Genomic DNA, 17,310 nt, shown 5'->3' on the forward strand with positions numbered 1-17,310 from the left:
TTTGGCTACTTCTAGAACGCAAACTAAATTAATTTACAATAAATTATTTTCATCGCAAAATATTAAAGAATATTATATTAATTAATATCAAGTAGTTTACCAGCCGCCCTGGTGCCGAAACTTGACATTTTGGGCCCTTCACTCCCAGTTTAAGAACCAATTCGAAGCCGGTTCTACCAGCAAGCTAACCCTTCTGCTGGACTCTCTTATTTCCTTGGGATGCGCTTCATCAAGCAGGTCCGCTAGTTCGACCTCCAGAGTTATGAAATCGACCTTGTTGGCCATCGTAATAATAATAAAGTAGCAATAGCGAGATACAAGTGCACACACGGCTGGTGTTTGTTTATTTACGATTCAGTCGAGTCAAGCTTCCAGCTACTACACGTGACCTTACTTAGCCAATCACCATCGCCGGTAAAAATAAAGTTATCACAACCGGTATCTTTATAACGTTATTGCGTTTGCTATTTCCTACAGTGCTTATGCAAGTTGACCATTTGAACCGGTAATATTCATGTGAAAACCGGTATTCGTAGACTCGTGCGCATGCATGAACCACCGTTACGCCTCCTTCTCTCTCGCCTTTGTTATTGTGTTGCTTACCGCCAACTTACTCGATCTCTTCCTCTCAATTCTAAGCACAAACATTATGTCTTAACACGTTAAAACACCTAGAACAACAACTAGAAAAACAACGACATTTAAAATTACACTCAACGACAAGTAAAGGAATCATTGCGATATCGGTTGTGCCTTTTATCGCCTATCACAACGCGTAACGAGAATTACTGCAAACCCGATGGCCAGAAAATCACGTGCGTACGCTGATATGGCGATCCGCCGACCATCCTTAACCGAAGCCGCCCTCTGCTTGAGCCTCCTCAGGCATCGGTATCACAGGTTTTTGATCTTACATTCGCTCGTTGTTGCTCTTCTACCATTATTTCTTCTTGCAGGGCATTCAGCAGTTTTTTGCTGCCGGTACTCCTCATCGTCGTCTCTGTCCCCTTCTTGGTCCATGAAGTCTGCATTGGGAGCATTTTGGACCGCCTGCGCATCCCCCCGCGGCCAGCCTTGCAGCGTTGGCCGAATGTGTCCGACCTTACAAAAAGATGCCGACCATCATATAAGAAATTCCGTTCCGCTGAGTGTATCTGGATCCAGCAAGTCGAAAGTAACTTTTGACCCGTCTTCTCTAACACTATAAACGGCCCCATACACATACCTGACACCTTAAGTTCTCTTATTATTGATCTTTATTATGACTCAATCTCCTTCTTGCAGATCCCCCTGGCCAACCATCGTCTGCCTGTTGCTACAGCAGGTGCCACCTCCAAAAATCTGCGCGGTGTAGCGTGCTGGACGTAAATATACCGGTTCTCGGTAGATCCCCGAAGTTAAGCAGCATGCGTTGCACACGGTAGCTGGATGGGTGACCGCCTGGAAAGCATCCCTGCCGACTACATAACTCTAGGCCAACTCGCTACTTGCTGGTTTTCACCTTTCCAGCATGCGTGATTAGAATTATGGTAAGAAAGGTAAGAAGCATTTCAAAATGTCTCCTCGGTGCGGAGACAAGTGGCCCATGACCTTTCGCAGTGGGCTAGTGTTATCCGTTAACGGTTTTATTGAAACCCGGGCTTCAGCATTCGTGCTAGTACAGAGCACGCAGGGTTCGCAAAAACCCGCATTTTTCCGGAAAAACCCACTGCATTGCAAAAAAACTTTTTTTGCGGGTTTTTCTGCAATTTTGCGCATTTTTCCAAAACACATGCATTCTTATGGAAAATAAAAAATTCTAATGATGGATGACCAGAAGTAGGAATTTTTCAAAAACACCAAAATCAGTATTAGAGCCACTGGTTCCACCAAGAGATTGAAAATTTTAACTCTCTGCATAATTTTCTGAAATTTCAGACTCTTTTCAAGCGAAAATTGACTATTTTCGGGTTAAATTCGGAAAAATGTGGAAAAACCCAAGACTGGTGGGTTTTTCCAGCCGGTTTTTTGCGCGAAAAACCAGTGGTGCATTTTTACGCATTGCAAAATTGGCGAACCCTGAGTGCACGTCTTCCTGGTTCTCGCACAAGGATAAAGAGCACAAAAAATAATGTTAATGGCCTTCCTGCTAAATTCACACGAAAGTGATCCACCGCCATACTAAAGCCCATCAATTCAACTGTTAGGACTAATTTTTTTGCAGAACAGCAAATAATTACGCGATAAGCGATTGGAAATAATACACCATTTATTTCTAGTGCCAGCACTGCTGCTCCCGCAATCTCGCCTGCATCTGTGGTCAACCTGAAAGGTTGAGCGAAATCTGGGCACCTCAACATCGTCGCCTCCGCCAGAGCTTGCAACAAAGTTCTTGTAAGCTTCCTATAGTATTTCGTCCCGCACAAATTTTGGCTTCTTCCTTTCTGCGTTGGTGCAGCAATCATAGAATCGTGGAATTGATCACCGATAATAATTGCATATTACTTTAGCATGTGTGGCTCTGGCAATTTCAATATTATATTGCCTTGACTTTTCACTGTCGGGATGTATCCCATTTTTTAATAACATGAATCCAAGATACGTTTTTTATTTTTTGCTTTTTATCCCTGTCCGAGGACCGAGAAGGGCGTGCACTGTACTAGCACGAATGCTGAAACCAGGGTCCCAATAACACCGCGATCGGATAACATGGGCGAACCTGGCCACACAGGGAACCTTAACGGCGGTCCCCATAAGGGACTCCTGCTTTAAGGCTGGAGGCCACAGGGGCCCCAGAGCGAAGCGCAGGACGCACCACACGCCCAAACTGCAGGCTGGCTGGGTTGAGAGAACTGATGACACCGGGCGCGCGAAGACGCCGTTGGTGGGTTGTTGGGCGGAGGCGGTGCTATATTAGGGTTGTTTTTCTGTTGTGCAGGTGCAATTACTTCTGTTGCTGGTTTCGGACGCGGCTCTGGCGTCTTGTCCGATTCGATGAAAGCTGGCTTTAAGTGATCGATCGTGACTAAGCCCACTGATAGACCACTTGCCTGCAAAACAGTTGACATTTTTCTGCACCAAACAACGTGTCATTTTCTCTGCTCACGATAGAACCGTGTCCAGCAATTGGAGCAATTCCAGTCACTTCATGGGTGGATACAAAATTCGTCAACAAATATTTTGATCCCATGTTCTTTTAAGTCCTTAAACGATTCCTGTACTCGGTTGGTCCATTTTTAAGTCCATAACTCATGCGGCAAAGATGTGTACTCAATGATGAAAAGTAATCGCTGTTTTTTCTCTGCTTTCAGGGTCTAATTCCAGCAGCCGGAACCCATTATTTGTCATATGTTCATAGTCAAGCACAGATATTAAGTGTTGTGACGCTCTGTGGCCTGTTACTGACCTTAGAGGCGCCATGACCAGGCGCCAATATCTACAGTCAAGAGCACCGTATATTTTACAGAATTGGCATTTATTTTGGAAGCGTAAGACAAGCACTGTTTAACTTTAACGTTTGATTTTCACGCCCTCAGCGCACGATTTGTCTGAACCAACCACTGGCTGACGCGTAAAACTGGCAGCTAAATGCACCCTCCCCCGAGCGATCGGAGAGGCTGCATTTGGGCTTCCTCTGAGATGGTTTTCCGACCTCTGCCGAGCAACACCTAGCGTACAGCCACAGTATTAATTAAGCATTTTTGTCAAAGTTTCGTCTGCGTTTTAATAATTAACGTAACGGTAAATATGGCCAATATCGCTATAGCGTTGTATTAATTAATTAGCATTTGACATAATCAACACGATTGAAAGCCTTTTTATAATTGTCAGAGTCACTTACGTTCCACATTATAAAACATGCAGCAGTAAAACGGAAGTGAATAATTTCTAATTTTCCATTTGATAAATACAGAGAATTCAAAGATAATAACATAATTAATAAAAACCAGGTTAATTATTCAATCAGTTTGCAGTTTTCATAGTTTGCTAACTCTTAGAGAAACTGGACTATTTATTCTGTCTGTGCCGACCCTTGGCCTTCAACTCCGTCTTTGTATGATTAGTGTAAAAGACAACAGACTGGAATACGTTCTTATGCTGGCTCCCTCGTGCCTTTCGCGCCGCTCGCTGAAAAAAGGACCCAATGGTTATTCTGATTTTTCAACCAATCACAAGCCCATTAGCAGGCTTTGTGAGGAAAGTGTTTAGAAGCGAGCTGAGTGACGATTAGTGAAGTACTTGACTGGCCAATAGCAGGCTACGGCCTTTAACTCCTCTCCTTACTCCAGCTTTGGGAGGTGCGCTAGCGCCATCATGGATTTTATGTTGCTGTCCAGGCCTTTCGTGTTAAGTTGATCTGGAGTATTCTTCACTTTTACGGTGCTTTAGACCTAGTGTAATCAAATTTTTTGATATCGACGGATTTAGTTACTCCATACACGTACGTTAAAACTGCACAGCTTTGCCCAACTATTTTTTCTTCAATCACAATCCGAGCGGAAAGTCGCGAGCGGCTTTCTTGCTTTTTCACCCTCTCTTTTGGTAGATACGTATTTTTGGCTTAATTTCGCTTGCTCGGTTCCTCGTCTGGCTATCTTTGACACATTAAACTGATTTTTTTAACTAATTACGGAAGATCCGAGTTGATTGGCGTGCAAAAGCCGGGTGTGTGTGTGTGTGATTGATCCGACGCCATTAATTTGACTCTGTGCACTATAGAAGCAATGTAAATTCTCTCAATATTTCAAACAATACAATTTCATTGTTGTGTATATTACTGATTATTCTGCCAGCATATAAGGAGATAAGAGATAATACTAGGAGGCGACATTCGGTATCAGAGCTGATACCCTACTATATGCACGTCAGCTTTATTTGCACGGTGTTAGTATGTTGTGAAGCAACGCGACTGATTCCTAGTAAACAATAAATTGATTGTTTAAATGCATACCGGTGCATACACAGCTAGTAGTGTTATCATTGTTTATTTACAATTTTGTCGAGTCAAGCGCAGGTCAAGCGTCCAGCTACTAGCCAATCACCATCGCCGGTTAAAATAAAGTTATCACAACCGGTATCATTATAACAATGTTTCGTTTCCTATTTCCTACAATGCTTATGCCATTTGATCAGTTAAACCGGTAATATTCATGTGAAAACCGGTATTTGTAGACTCGTGCGCATGCATGAACCACCGTAACGCCTCCTTCTCTCTCGGCTTTGTTATTGTTTTGCTTGTCACCAACTTATGTACTTGAACTCTTCTTCTCAATTCTAAACACAAACATGTCTTAACACGTTAAAACACCGCACTAGAACAACATCGACATTTAAAATTACGCTAAACGACAAGTATAGGAATCATTGAGATAACGATTGCGCCTTTAATCACCTAGCACAACGCGTAACGTGAAATACTGCACACCCGATCGCCTGACAATCACGTGAGTCAGCTGATATTATGGCGATCCAGGCTCTTAGAGGCGTGTGCGCACTGCGCCCAGGTTTCCCGCGTAAAAACGACCGTTTTAGCTTAGCATTAGAGACGTCGCCATTTGCTTCATTTGCTTATTTTTCTGTCTCTTATTGGCTTCTAATCGTAGTAGAGTACGGACGTGTGCACGTTCTGCTGCAGTTTTGGCGTTTATTTCGTGGTAAATCCTGTGAAAGGCAAGTCTGTTAGATCTACTCTCCTTATTGTTAGTTATTAGAGCGGAGATTTTGGATAAGCGTAGCTCGAGGATTTGTGTATCATATACCTTTGGAATTTTTATTAGTTTGATCGCTTGGCGACAGTTACCTAACCGAGCACGTGAATTTAGAGGCTAAGAGTTTTCAGTACAAAGAGTTTTGTTTGAATTTGACCTGTAAAGTCTTACTTGTGAAGTTAATAATCTGTAATATTAGATTGAATTGTATTTCGTAATGATAGTTTCCTACAATTTAGGGTGCTGTTGTGCGTCCCGCTTTTCGCTTTTTCAGAATTTTCTTAATATATGACTCATAAAATTTTTATTTTCGTCCCTTTCAGAAACAGTTGGAAGCATGACTTCGACCTCATTAGGAAATTTATCGCTCGACTTTTCATCCCCGCACACCATCGCCTACTTCAACTTCACTCCGGTCTTCCAGTGGAAACAATTGGACTACGAGCCATCTTTCGCACCGGGCAGTACACAGATCTTGGAAGATGAAACTTTCAATACTGAGAGTCTTGATCCTCGTTTCATGGCTGTCTACGGAGAAATGATCTTACTCAGCCTGTATAAACACCATATTTCCATTCCGGCGAGTCTGGTGTCTTTGCCGACCAGCAGCGCGTCCTCTGAACCTCCGAAGCTCACTCCATTTCCTTCAAGGGAAATGAATGTAAGTAGAAAAATTAAATGCTATTCGTTGTATGTTTTAATGGGGAAGCTGTCATTGATCTGCTAAAGAGAAGCAACCCCTGTGCACAAAATTAGGTATAAGAATGACAAACAAGGGTAACTTTAACTGCGCCAGTTTTTTCACTAGTTACCGCGAGCCTTATTCATAAGTTTTGCACGAATTCAAGAAAATACTCTGCTGAGGAAAACTTTGTGTTAAATAACTTTTAATAAATTCAAGACTGGTCTGCTTATGCAAATATTATCTAGCTAAACTAGCAGATTAATATAATCAAGTACGTCAATGGCCATTCTCATGTTAATATACATACCAGGTACCATTTTTTTTTGTAATTTAATTAGAGGTTATACAATGAGAGAAAATCATGGTCACCAATATAATAGCTATCATTTACACACCTTTGCATTTTGGTACGCATATTGCCTTGAAAGAAATTTTGCTGGTACGTTCAATTGCGAAGAACTTTGAAAATAATTTGTCAAAATCTGTCAGGGTGGAAATAGGATGGCAGAATTAGAATATATATTGTTTGTAAATGAGTATTATAATCAATAAATTCCTGTATTTGCAGAAACCTGGGATCTGCAATTACATTGAAGAAGCAAAGGGATTGCAAGTAGATGCGCACGGAAGGCTGTGGGTGCTGGACAACGGTAGCGAAAATTGCAATGCCAAAATATGGACCATAGAATTGATCAGCAAGAAACGCACGAAACTGATTCACCGGTTCACATTTCACGGATCGATACACGACTTGGCGCTTGACGAAACCCCCGAAGGAACATTTGCCTACATCACGGGGTTGGGTCAACACCACATTGTCGTGTTTAGTTTCGAAAGAAAAAAAACTTGGATGGTGTACACGCCAGGAATAGGACCCTATTCCATTGCCATGTCCCCTAAGGAATCGAGAGAGCTCTACCTCAGCTTCTTGAATCGGCTGTATTCGATTCCCGTTGCTGAACTTTGTAATGGAACTGGAACTGCAAATCCAAAACTAATCGGAGAGTGGAGTGCAGAGCCATATAGCATGCTGATGGACAACCAAGGGATCTTGGTTGCCACAGTTCTGGAGCAGAATTACATAATATTCTGGGACACCTCCAAGCCATTTGAGGAGCAGCGTATTTATGAGGTAGGTCAACATTTTAAAATAACATTTGAGAACCGAATAATTTTGCGAAAGTCCCTAGCTTTGGTTTTTGAATGGAATTAAAAGGAAATTTATTTTAAAAGAAAAGGGAGAGGAAGCAGACTTTTAGTGTCATGGCAAATTTAATGCTAAAGTACCACCATTGTTTTTAATTTAATGATCTTGAACTTAGCCTAGTTTACGCGAAATGAAATTTTCAAATACGAACAAAAATTTAACCTTAAAATGCATTTAAATATAATACAATTTTTACTTATCATCCACTCAGTATAATATCTTACTCATCGAGTTGGTGCATTGTTTGGTTTTAGGATGCTGGATTGACCTCTGCAAGGCCGTTCACTCTTGCCAAAGACCAAAATGGAACTCTTTGGAGGTTCATGCTCAAGATAAAAGGAGAGCCAAAGTACTTGCTTTCGAAATTCAAATTCCGTGCAAAATCCTTTAAGGTCTCGTCAGGTAAGTTTCCACTAATCCCATTTCGCTTAACTACTTTTTTAAGCCAAAAAAACATATTTTTATTTGTATTTAGAGCTAATCAGAGAGCACTTTTTATCCATGCACTATTGTTTAAACTGACTAATCAACTGCAGCCTAGGCTGCTGGCATTTCAATTTTTTTCTAGTAAAATTTCACTCATAGTTATTCATCCCAATTAAATTTTTATCTGTTTAAAAGCTAATAATAATAATGAGTATACAAAACCTACTGGACAGTTGAGTAGATCAAGTTACAAATTCTTAACAAACAAAAAATTCAGAACTTGTACTCTGCGAGATATTAATGGTTATTATTATTATTCAACTGCATATTTTAATGATTAAAATAGTTACCACTTATACCTGAGATATGTTTTTCACACTGTGCTTCTACTTGCATTTTGCTACATTTTAATATATAATACAATAACCAAATAATCTATTAATTTTCGCGTTATTTTTTGTTTTTAACACTATAATGAACGTTTCGAATGCCAATTTCAGAATTGAATGGTGGTAGTGGTAGAGAGGAAAAGGTTGCGGTGGATGCTGCCCAAAGCACAAAACTAACCATCCCGAGCGTGCTCTTCGTTTTCCTCTTGGTCCTGGCTAGCTATTTCTTGATGTAGCGCCCTGCACCCCTCATTGCTCTCCTGTTTGGTGCATGTTTGTGGCAAACCAAATTTCTTTAGTAGTTAACAACCTTAGTAAAGTTCTGTTTGTATCTCATAACTTTTGTTCTTCATCGCCTTAGGCATGGCTCTCGCATTGTAGCACAAATAGGAAAATAGGAAACGCACATTATTAACCATTTTTTCCCGATTAATCCTTTAAAGTATTCAACCGTTAACATAGAGGGGTAAGTTATCTCAACATATGCATGTACTATTAACAAAGAATTAGCGGTGGCACCTAATTAAGTTAACATTAGGTTATTAACAGCTGCTTCCAGCAGCGTTCTAGTTGAACTCTGTATTGACTACATAATTTATAAAAAATTGTAACCACTGCAATTCACTCCTTTTTCGTATAAAAAAATGTTTTCGCGGTCAATTTTCAATTGTTTGAGATATAGTTTAAGATTCGCAGCGGAATAATTAAGGATTTCATGTTGGGAGACACGAAGAAACGGATGGATTTATTAATTATTCAAAATAAAAGTTTTACTTCGTTAATAGAAAAGATTTTTAAGATAACACATTTGAATCTTTTCCTGTTGACGAGAAATGGCGCGATCAAGTCTTTCAAATCAGCTCTTTTAGCAGTCACTACACTATCTCTCCATACTAGTGGAAAAGTTATACCAAGCTAAATTGCTAAATTCTATAGCTCAACCGCAATTAGTGAGAAAGACAAGTGCCTTAATGAAAACACGGTTTTCTGGTCACTTGTATGTGAATACTTAACACAACCGCCACGTTTTCTTAGAAATATGATATATTAAATCAATTAATTAATGAAAACTGAGGTTAATATTTGTGAAAAATATCATAATCCAAAAGTGTACAGCAAAAAAACTTATTTTGAGAGAAGCAGCGAAAATTTGTAAAAATTGATTAACCTTTAGATGTAGAGTGATGCACGCATATTTTGCGTTTAATAAACCATTAAGAATAATTAAAACTGAGATTTTTTGATACTTAATATTTCAGTGAAAATCTTGTAACCGTTCACGAAACAAACAAATAAATGCAGCTTGAAACAAAACCACAGCCTTTTTCTACCCTACGAACAACCCCTTTTAATTGCCTCCAGCAACCATTGCAGTTTTACAAGCAGGCTAAAAATGATTGTCAGTTCAAATGAAGAAATATTTTAAGTGATTCTTAGAAAAGTTTGGCTTTTTTGGCAATGCATATTCATATGAGCAATCGCCAATTTTTTTTATTATTTTTGTTAAATTTTCTTTGCTTTTTTGAAAATATATCCCAATTTATCACGGTCCCGTGCGTGTGTGTAGCGGCTGGCGTGCCGCGCGGCGGTACGTGCAATTGTAAAGATGCCTCAAGCTCGGCGCGGGAGGATTGCTCACGCTTCAGCGAAAAATGAGTGCGATTTTCAGCATCAACACACGCCGCATAGCATGCAGAGAGAGTGAGCGAGTGAGAGAGAGCGTCCAATTAGTGGAGCTGCCTTGACGTGCATCTTCAATTCAAGACGATCGGAGAGCAGGCTAATTTAATTTAATTCGTTCCAAGCAGCTCAAACATGTTGCGAAATAATAGAAATAATTATAGCCTTCTTTTTCTTCGTCTCAATAATTGTTGAAATATTAAACAAGGCAATCTTCTCTTTTGTTGGAAAAATTATTAAATATCTTGGAAATGAACCAGAATCTTTAATTTTTTTAAAAATTTCTCGTCGTTAATAATAATTGCATAAACGAGAATTTTGGTGCTAACCCCAGCCAGTCAACGCCTCTTGGTGCCAAATGAAGGAAAATAAAGTCACGAACACTCCGGCCCATAAGTGAATTAATACAAAAATCAAAATTAAAAGGATTTTTTTTTTGCAGATTTTGAAGGGTTTTCACGCAGCAGGGGCGTACGGGGGCCGCTTTTGAATTCATACGGGGACGCAGAATTTTATCAGGAGTGCAACTAACATTGGATTTAGGCTGTACGACTCATAGAAGTCAAGTTATCTATTTTTCAAGGTGAAACAAACGTGAATTGGACATTACAAAATTTTGGTTTTTGGGGCCCGGGAAGGGCCCTATGGGCTGGGGGCCCATGATTCTGGCACCAATCGATGCCCCTTGGTAGGATGCGTCCACTCGTGGGCAGTTTTCAAAAATCAGACGATTTTTCGAATTACTGCGATATTTCAAAGGTCTGAATTTTGGAAAATGTCAAAATTTTAGCAAAACTCTTTCTATATAACTCCGGTCCAGGACAAAAATTCATCACGCTGAAATCATCTTCGACGCGAATTTCATCGGGGAATTTTATATATCAAAAGGATAAGATCAAAACTCTGGGACGAGTAGACTTTTCAAGTTTGAAAAACGTATTTTTTGGATATTCTCCTTAAGGATAGCATTGGATTTAAATTTTGCCCCGCACGGGGATCCAGATCATTGCGGTTTCATCGCACATGCAGGCCCGACGCCGGTCTGGAGACCAATTTTGAGGTTATTCGGGCCCATAGAAAAATTAAATTTAATTTTTGCAGAATTTCCGCCATCGACGAAGTGCACAGGCAAAAATGGTTTTATTTTTGTTAAAATTCAACGGTTTGATGGATTCCAAGTCATGAGGTCTCAAACGAATCGTCTCGACAAGCCCTACCACCTGTACTACCTCGATGACCTTTTTCAGGGTGCTCCACCCTGAGATCGGATTTTTTCAATTTTTGTATCCACGTTTGGTCTTGCGCCAAACGCCACTCGTCCTTCAATATTTGAGATAAATGGATGAATTTAGTGCCAAAAGACGGGTAATTTAATTCCTCAGAAGCTCCATATGTCGATTTAATTAATTTCAACTCTTAATTATTTTCATGCCCTTCGGAAAGTTTGGCTATGTGCAAAAATCAACGCTTTAAAAAATCCTAGTAAATCGAAAAATTGTCAAATTTTGAAAAACAGGACACGGGTGGACGTGTATCATTAAGGGGCATCAACTGGTGCAAGAATCATCGTCCTGCGGCCCATAGGGCCCCGGCAAGACCCCAAAAACCAAAACTTTGTAATGTCACATACAACGTTTTTTAACCTTTAAAAATTTTTAACTCGGCTCCTATGGGTTGTAGAGGCTAAAACCAATATTCGTTAGACTCGCCGTAAAATTCTGCTTGGACCGAATTAAAAAAAATACCATTGTCCGCCCCCAAAGCCCCCAAATCCCGCGCAGAAAGACACATGATTTATTTTTATTAATTTTTTTTAATTCGCCTTTGGTCTGTAGGCTGATTTTGACTGCTGGACACTTCATTCCGCACCAAGAGGCGTTGATTGGCCGGGTTTCGTGTTCATATTTTTGCCTTTTGTGCGATTTTTTAACCCGGAAAGATAAGGAAGCGCGTTTTGGTCGCGGGGCCACTTTGTGTTGAGCTACAAACGGTGTAAGTGGCCTTTTTAACTCTGAAAAATCGCCGCGGCATGCGTATTAGTTTTAAGAGACAACAAAATCAAGCGAACGACAAAAATTCTCTTAAGACTCGAATATAATTTGCATTTCTGTTCCACAGCGCAACAATTTTGTGACAGATACATGTGTTATTTAACCCTTTGTGTGTATTTATTTCCTCTTTCCTTTTATGGTCTTCAACGAGAGAGCGAGTGATCGCTTTTGCTATGTTGCCAGATTATTTTTCATTTCTCTCCGCCGGCGCGCACTCGCGCACAATCAATTGCGGCGATAAATTTTAAGACAAACCTGTAAACGTCGTGCAGTTGCCACCCAGTCCTTTATCTTGTACACGTGGAGATAATTTTTTTGAAAGCCATGAATCACTGGCATCTAAATCAAATGTGATGCGGAAGGGATTTTTGTAAATTAAATCAGCGTTGGCGAACACGGCGCGACACCAAGACCAAACGTCTTTATTTTGACACATATTATGTCATCACGTGACTCCCGTGCGGAGGCAAACACACCGGCCAGCAACACCACACCGCCACACAAAGAGAAGAGGAGCCACGCGAGACGCACGCCCGCGAGGTAAGTTCGCTATTTTATTCTCTACCAGCGGATTCAAACTCTTAAAAATACAGTAGTTGTATGCGAGGCGCCCAAAGATTTTCTTCCGTTTTGCGTTTTTACACACAAATTCAATCCGTAGTTTTTATTTGCGGCTTTGCCGGCGCCCTCGCTTCTCAATGCAAAAATTACGGGCGTTTTGTGTGTGATTACTTGTCTCTAGTAATAAATAAATTAATAATATCCTGAGTTTACATTATTTACATTACAATTATTGAGAAAATTCGTCGGTCATGTTCATTTGCAACTCGATAAACCACCCAGTGAAATAATAGGCGCAATTGTAGTTCGTAAAAGCAGTTTGGGCCGTCGGACGGCGGCTCCGGGAGCCTCGTGGGCCCGGCATAAAGCACGCGGCCTCCGTCAAGGCCAGCACGTGGTGGTGGGGGTGCGATTGCCACCCCCGGAGCAACCCCCACGGCGCCTGGGCCCGGCCGAAACGCGACGCGTGGAAGGAAAATAAGCAACACGCGCGCGCGCAACCATGACCTTGTGCTACATTCTCACTGACTCGTCCACAGCTGTTCGCCGGCGCCTTCAACTCGCTCAGATTCTTTTTTTTCTCTCTCGGTTAAGAAGTTTTTTTAGCTTAAAATTTAAATTCTCACAGAATTAAATCATTACCTTAACAGAGTGGCATCAGAGAGCATCATAATCATCACTCGAGATTATCTCCGCTGGTTAAATAATGTTTAATTCTATTTTACTTAAATGATAACCTCATATAAAATCATTAACCTTTGCGAATCTGAATTTGACAGTATCGCTTTTATATTTAACGAATTTAATTAATTTTCAGTTGACCCAAAAGTCGAGACAAGAGAGAAAAAGGCGGTGCTCGTCTTTTGCTTTCGAAGTGCCCGTTTCTAGAAGAGAAATAATTATTACGAGGCGCACGCAGATCATTGCAAGTCTCTTTATCGTCGCTTCTGAATGAGCGCACGACTTTAATGTTGCCAGACTTTTTTCTCCTCTCCGCCGACGCGCGCACTCAGTCGCGGTGACTTGACACACCAGGAAACGTAAAACTACATTTGCCACCCAGTGGAGAGGAATGTTTAAAAAAAAACAATCGCAACGTTTAAGACTATGGCGTTTGAATAAATGGAGATGCGATAACACCGCGTTTTTCTTCTATAAATTTTTATTCCAGTGCCACATTCTCTTCTTAACTGCAATCAGTTGAGGAAAATATATATTTTTTTATTTCAATCTCGACACAAATGGATAAGTAACGGCTTTTACACAAATATACTAAATTGCACTCCATTATCTGCTAGTTTTGGCGCAATAGACTATAACAATTTATTTTTCCCTTTGCAAATAGTCAAAATTTTCTCAAAATAACGCTTGCTGCCTTTTGTGAACAGTTGGGAGAGGCTGGAAACATGAATCTAGTCTTCTCCTTCGTCACCATTCTTCTTTCCATTTCGCTGACCACCGCCGTGAACTTCACGAGAGTCACCGAGTGGCCTGATAAATTGGCGAGCAGGCCACATACCCTGCAAGATGGAATTTCCAAAACAGACAATCTTGTACTCGTTCACATGGCTGTCTTCGAAGAAAAGATGATCTTCAGCGTAGAGAAGTTGAAAGGCACGTCAGTAACTTTGGTGTCTTTGCTGATGAACGACGCGTCCGCAAAGTTCATTCCATTCCCTTCGTCGGACATGCATGTAAGTATGGCAGAAATAAATTCTATTCGTTCTACCTTAGTTGCTCTAAATCGCTGTGCTTAATAGGGTTTGACAATGAGCTTAAGTTGCAAAAAGCGAATGCGGTTTGCTGCATCGAAATAAAAAAAGATCCAACCAATTTCTCTTTGTGTTTTTGCAGGAATATGGAAACTGCGACAAATTTGAAGTAGCGGCAGGGATTCGAGTGGAATCCTTTGGAAGGCTGTTGATGCTCGATGAGGGTAGCTTCCATTGCAATGCCAAAATATGGGCAATCGACATGAAGAACAAGAATCAAATCAAGCTAATTCATCGGTTTTCTTTTCACGGACCGATGCATGACTTGGTGATTCAGGAAACTCCCAACGGCAAATATTTCGCCTACATCTCGCGGGTTAATAAACAACACATTGTCGTGTACAGTTCGGAAAGAAATGAATCTTGGATTGCTTACACACCTGGAACCGAGGTTTTTTCCATTGCGCTGTCCTCTGAGGGTCAGGAACCGGTGAGACAGCTCTACTTCAGCAAATACGACTCCACTGAACTGTATTCAATTTCCGTCGCCGCTCTCCGCAACGGAACTCGAACTGCAAATCCGAAACTAATCGGAAAATGGAGTGCAATACCAAATAAAATGGAGATGGACAACCATGACACCTTGCATGCCAGCTTTTTGTGGAAGAATTACACTTCCTCTTGGAACACCTCCGAGCCATTCAAAGAGCAGCGTTTTCATGAGGTAGGTCATCAAATTAAAATAACAGAAGAATTTTGCTCGAGGTTTTTTGACGAGTATTTAATGGTCAAAATAATTTTTCGAACAGAAAAAATATTTATCCCACCTTTTTCATACGAAAATGTGTCTTTAATCATCAAGCCGTTGCATTGCTTTGGTTTTAGGTCGCTGGATTGAATTCATTTGTTTGGCCGATTACTTTCGCTTGGAACGAACGTGGAACTCTTTATATGACGGTGTTTCATGAGAAAAGAGTGCCAAAATTCGAGCTTTTTAGGGTTGAAGACAGTGCAACATCCATCAACGCCTCGTCAGGTAAGTTTAATTTTGAATAAATTTCCCTTGACAACTTAATAGAATGAAAAAAATCCAAAAAAGAGCACTTTGAAACGGTTGTTGCAAAAACTAAATGTTCCCGCTGCAGCCTGGGTCGGCATAACAATTTTTTGTTTTATTAGTCGCCGCAATTTTAATTTTCCCCTTTGTAAAGTTGCACATATTAAAATCTCAATAAAATTTTTGCCAGTTAAATCTTCAAACACTAATGTCAGTGAATATGCAACCTGCTTGACAGTAGAGTAGAGCAATTTGCAAATTCAACGGCACACAAGCAAAAAATTCAGAAAATATTAATGATTTTTAAATTTCCACTGTATATAATAACTACCACTTAACTGAGATATGTTTTTCACATTGTGAATTTTTTGCTATATTCCTAACAATCAACAATTAATTTCCGCTTTCTTTTTTGTTTTTAACACTCTGAAATTGACGCTTCAAATGCTTGCACGCCAATTTCAGAATTGGATGGTCGTGCTACAGGTGGAGAGAACAAAGTGGCGGTAAACTCTGCCCAAAGCACAAAACTAATCAACCCGAGCGTGTTATTCATCTTCGTTTTCTTCTTGGCTATAAAATGTTTCGTGGTGTAGCGGTCCGAACCCCTTATCCCTTATGGCTTTCGCGTTTGGTGCATGCTTCTGGAAATCAAATGTCTTTTGTTCCGGCACTGTTTGTTTGTAAAATGATGTTTGTATCTGCGTTGTGTTTCATCGCCTGAGGCATGGCTCTTGCATTGCTGCACAAATAATGATAAGGAAATGCATACATCGTATGTATTGTGTTCTTTAAAAGCTAACACTTTTTCATAGTTAATCCTTAAAAGTATTAAACCCATCAACTTGGGTGTAAGTTTTCGCAATAGTTATGTCAATACTATAAACAAAGAATTCACGGCGGTGGCGCCACAGTAAGCGAACACTCTACGTTTGTAACAGCTGCTTCCATAGCAGCGTTCTAGTCAAACTATGTGTATTGACTACATGATTTATCACATTTTTTTATCCATAAATTCACTCCTTTTTTTATGTATATAAAGAAATGTTTTCGCGGTCAATTTTCAATTGTTGCGGCTTACTATTTTGAGAAAGAAAGTAAAGTGTTACACCATATGAACATTTGAAATTGTTCCTGTTGACGAAAAATGGCGCGATCGAGTCTTTGAAAAAATTCTTTTAGCTGTCCATCTAGTGGAAATAAAGACGCGATTAATTTTTCATCATTATTCATCGTCAGATATTCAAGGAAACCTTCGTTGTTGAATATTGTTGCCATTCTCTATTAAAACAGTTTGCATTTGCACGCCAATTTGAAATGTTCGCTAACTGAGCCGGCACCATAGACAAAAAAATACAATACCAAAAGTTAGATTTTGCTGATAAATTAATGAATGCCTTAATGCTAACAGAGTTTTATGTATATATCATTGTTGAGGTGCGATCCTGATGCTGTTTGGCGTAAATTTATCCTCTTCTATAAATAATTCTTTAGCTAATTAACTAATAAAACACGTTACATATGTATAATCCCTACCCTAATTATTATTCCTTAATAATCGCCATTTTGTTTCAAATTTCCTTAACTATTTTGAAACTGCCTCAAAACCTATCACGGTCTCGTGCGTGAGTGATTTGAGTGGCTTGCCGCGCGGCGGTGCACTTGTAAAGGTGCCCCAAGAGCTTGGCGCGGGAGGATTGCTCACGCTTCAGCAACAAATCAGTGCGATTTTTAGCATCAACACACGCCGCATGGCATGCAGAGTGAGTGAGAGAGAGCGTCCAATTAGCGGAGCTGCCTTGACGTGCTTCTCCAATTCAAGACGATCGGAGAGCAGGCTAATTTAATTCATTCC

At 40.3% G+C, this 17,310-nt stretch overlaps 2 protein-coding genes and 1 long non-coding RNA gene across 7 annotated transcripts; all 3 read left to right on the forward strand.

Moving 5' to 3' along the window:
• Nucleotides 1-632: 632 nt before the first annotated feature.
• On the forward strand, nucleotides 633-3,924 carry LOC135936944 (uncharacterized). Its single transcript, XR_010574409.1, has 5 exons — nucleotides 633-900; nucleotides 957-1,174; nucleotides 1,285-1,529; nucleotides 2,259-2,373; nucleotides 3,291-3,924. It is a non-coding gene; the product is annotated as an uncharacterized LOC135936944 (long non-coding RNA).
• Nucleotides 3,925-4,235: 311 nt separating this feature from the next.
• On the forward strand, nucleotides 4,236-9,708 carry LOC135937713 (protein yellow-like). Of its 4 annotated transcripts, none has more exons than XM_065480901.1 (4): nucleotides 4,236-5,423; nucleotides 6,011-6,348; nucleotides 6,941-7,504; nucleotides 7,834-9,708. In XM_065480901.1, the coding sequence occupies exons 2-4, from the start codon at nucleotides 6,025-6,027 to the stop codon at nucleotides 8,179-8,181; spliced, it is 1,236 nt and encodes a 411-aa protein (XP_065336973.1). In that variant the 5' UTR covers nucleotides 4,236-5,423; nucleotides 6,011-6,024; the 3' UTR covers nucleotides 8,182-9,708. The 4 variants fall into 4 exon arrangements, with proteins under 4 accessions (XP_065336973.1, XP_065336971.1, XP_065336972.1 ...); XM_065480900.1 differs by having other exon boundaries at nucleotides 4,237-4,420; XM_065480902.1 differs by having other exon boundaries at nucleotides 4,242-6,348; nucleotides 7,834-7,981; nucleotides 8,506-9,708.
• Nucleotides 9,709-12,514: 2,806 nt separating this feature from the next.
• On the forward strand, nucleotides 12,515-16,869 carry LOC135936789 (uncharacterized). 2 transcript variants are annotated; one of them, XM_065479739.1, is made up of 4 exons: nucleotides 12,515-12,665; nucleotides 14,075-14,380; nucleotides 14,541-15,122; nucleotides 15,284-16,869. In XM_065479739.1, exons 2-4 carry the CDS (start codon nucleotides 14,093-14,095, stop codon nucleotides 15,452-15,454), a joined length of 1,041 nt encoding a protein of 346 aa, XP_065335811.1. In that variant the 5' UTR covers nucleotides 12,515-12,665; nucleotides 14,075-14,092; the 3' UTR covers nucleotides 15,455-16,869. The 2 variants fall into 2 exon arrangements, with proteins under 2 accessions (XP_065335811.1, XP_065335812.1); XM_065479740.1 differs by lacking the exon at nucleotides 12,515-12,665 and having other exon boundaries at nucleotides 13,695-14,380.
• The last annotated feature ends 441 nt before the right edge of the window (nucleotides 16,870-17,310 follow it).

The sequence above is a fragment of the Cloeon dipterum genome, chromosome 2, assembly GCF_949628265.1.
Source record: "Cloeon dipterum chromosome 2, ieCloDipt1.1, whole genome shotgun sequence".
NCBI classification, from domain to species: domain Eukaryota; kingdom Metazoa; phylum Arthropoda; class Insecta; order Ephemeroptera; family Baetidae; genus Cloeon; species Cloeon dipterum.

What these genes read in the sequence shown, in the direction of transcription:
- LOC135937713 (XM_065480899.1), top strand. Translation starts at nt 6,025, where the DNA reads ATGACTTCGACCTCATTAGGAAATTTATCGCTCGACTTTTCATCCCCG. An exon ending in TTCCTTCAAGGGAAATGAAT is followed by an intron (nt 6,349 to 6,940) that starts GTAAGTAGAAAA and finishes CTGTATTTGCAG; the next exon opens with AAACCTGGGATCTGCAATTA. An exon ending in AGGAGCAGCGTATTTATGAG is followed by an intron (nt 7,505 to 7,833) that starts GTAGGTCAACAT and finishes GTTTGGTTTTAG; the next exon opens with GATGCTGGATTGACCTCTGC.
- LOC135936789 (XM_065479739.1), top strand. Translation starts at nt 14,093, where the DNA reads ATGAATCTAGTCTTCTCCTTCGTCACCATTCTTCTTTCCATTTCGCTG. An exon ending in TCCCTTCGTCGGACATGCAT is followed by an intron (nt 14,381 to 14,540) that starts GTAAGTATGGCA and finishes GTGTTTTTGCAG; the next exon opens with GAATATGGAAACTGCGACAA. An exon ending in AAGAGCAGCGTTTTCATGAG is followed by an intron (nt 15,123 to 15,283) that starts GTAGGTCATCAA and finishes CTTTGGTTTTAG; the next exon opens with GTCGCTGGATTGAATTCATT.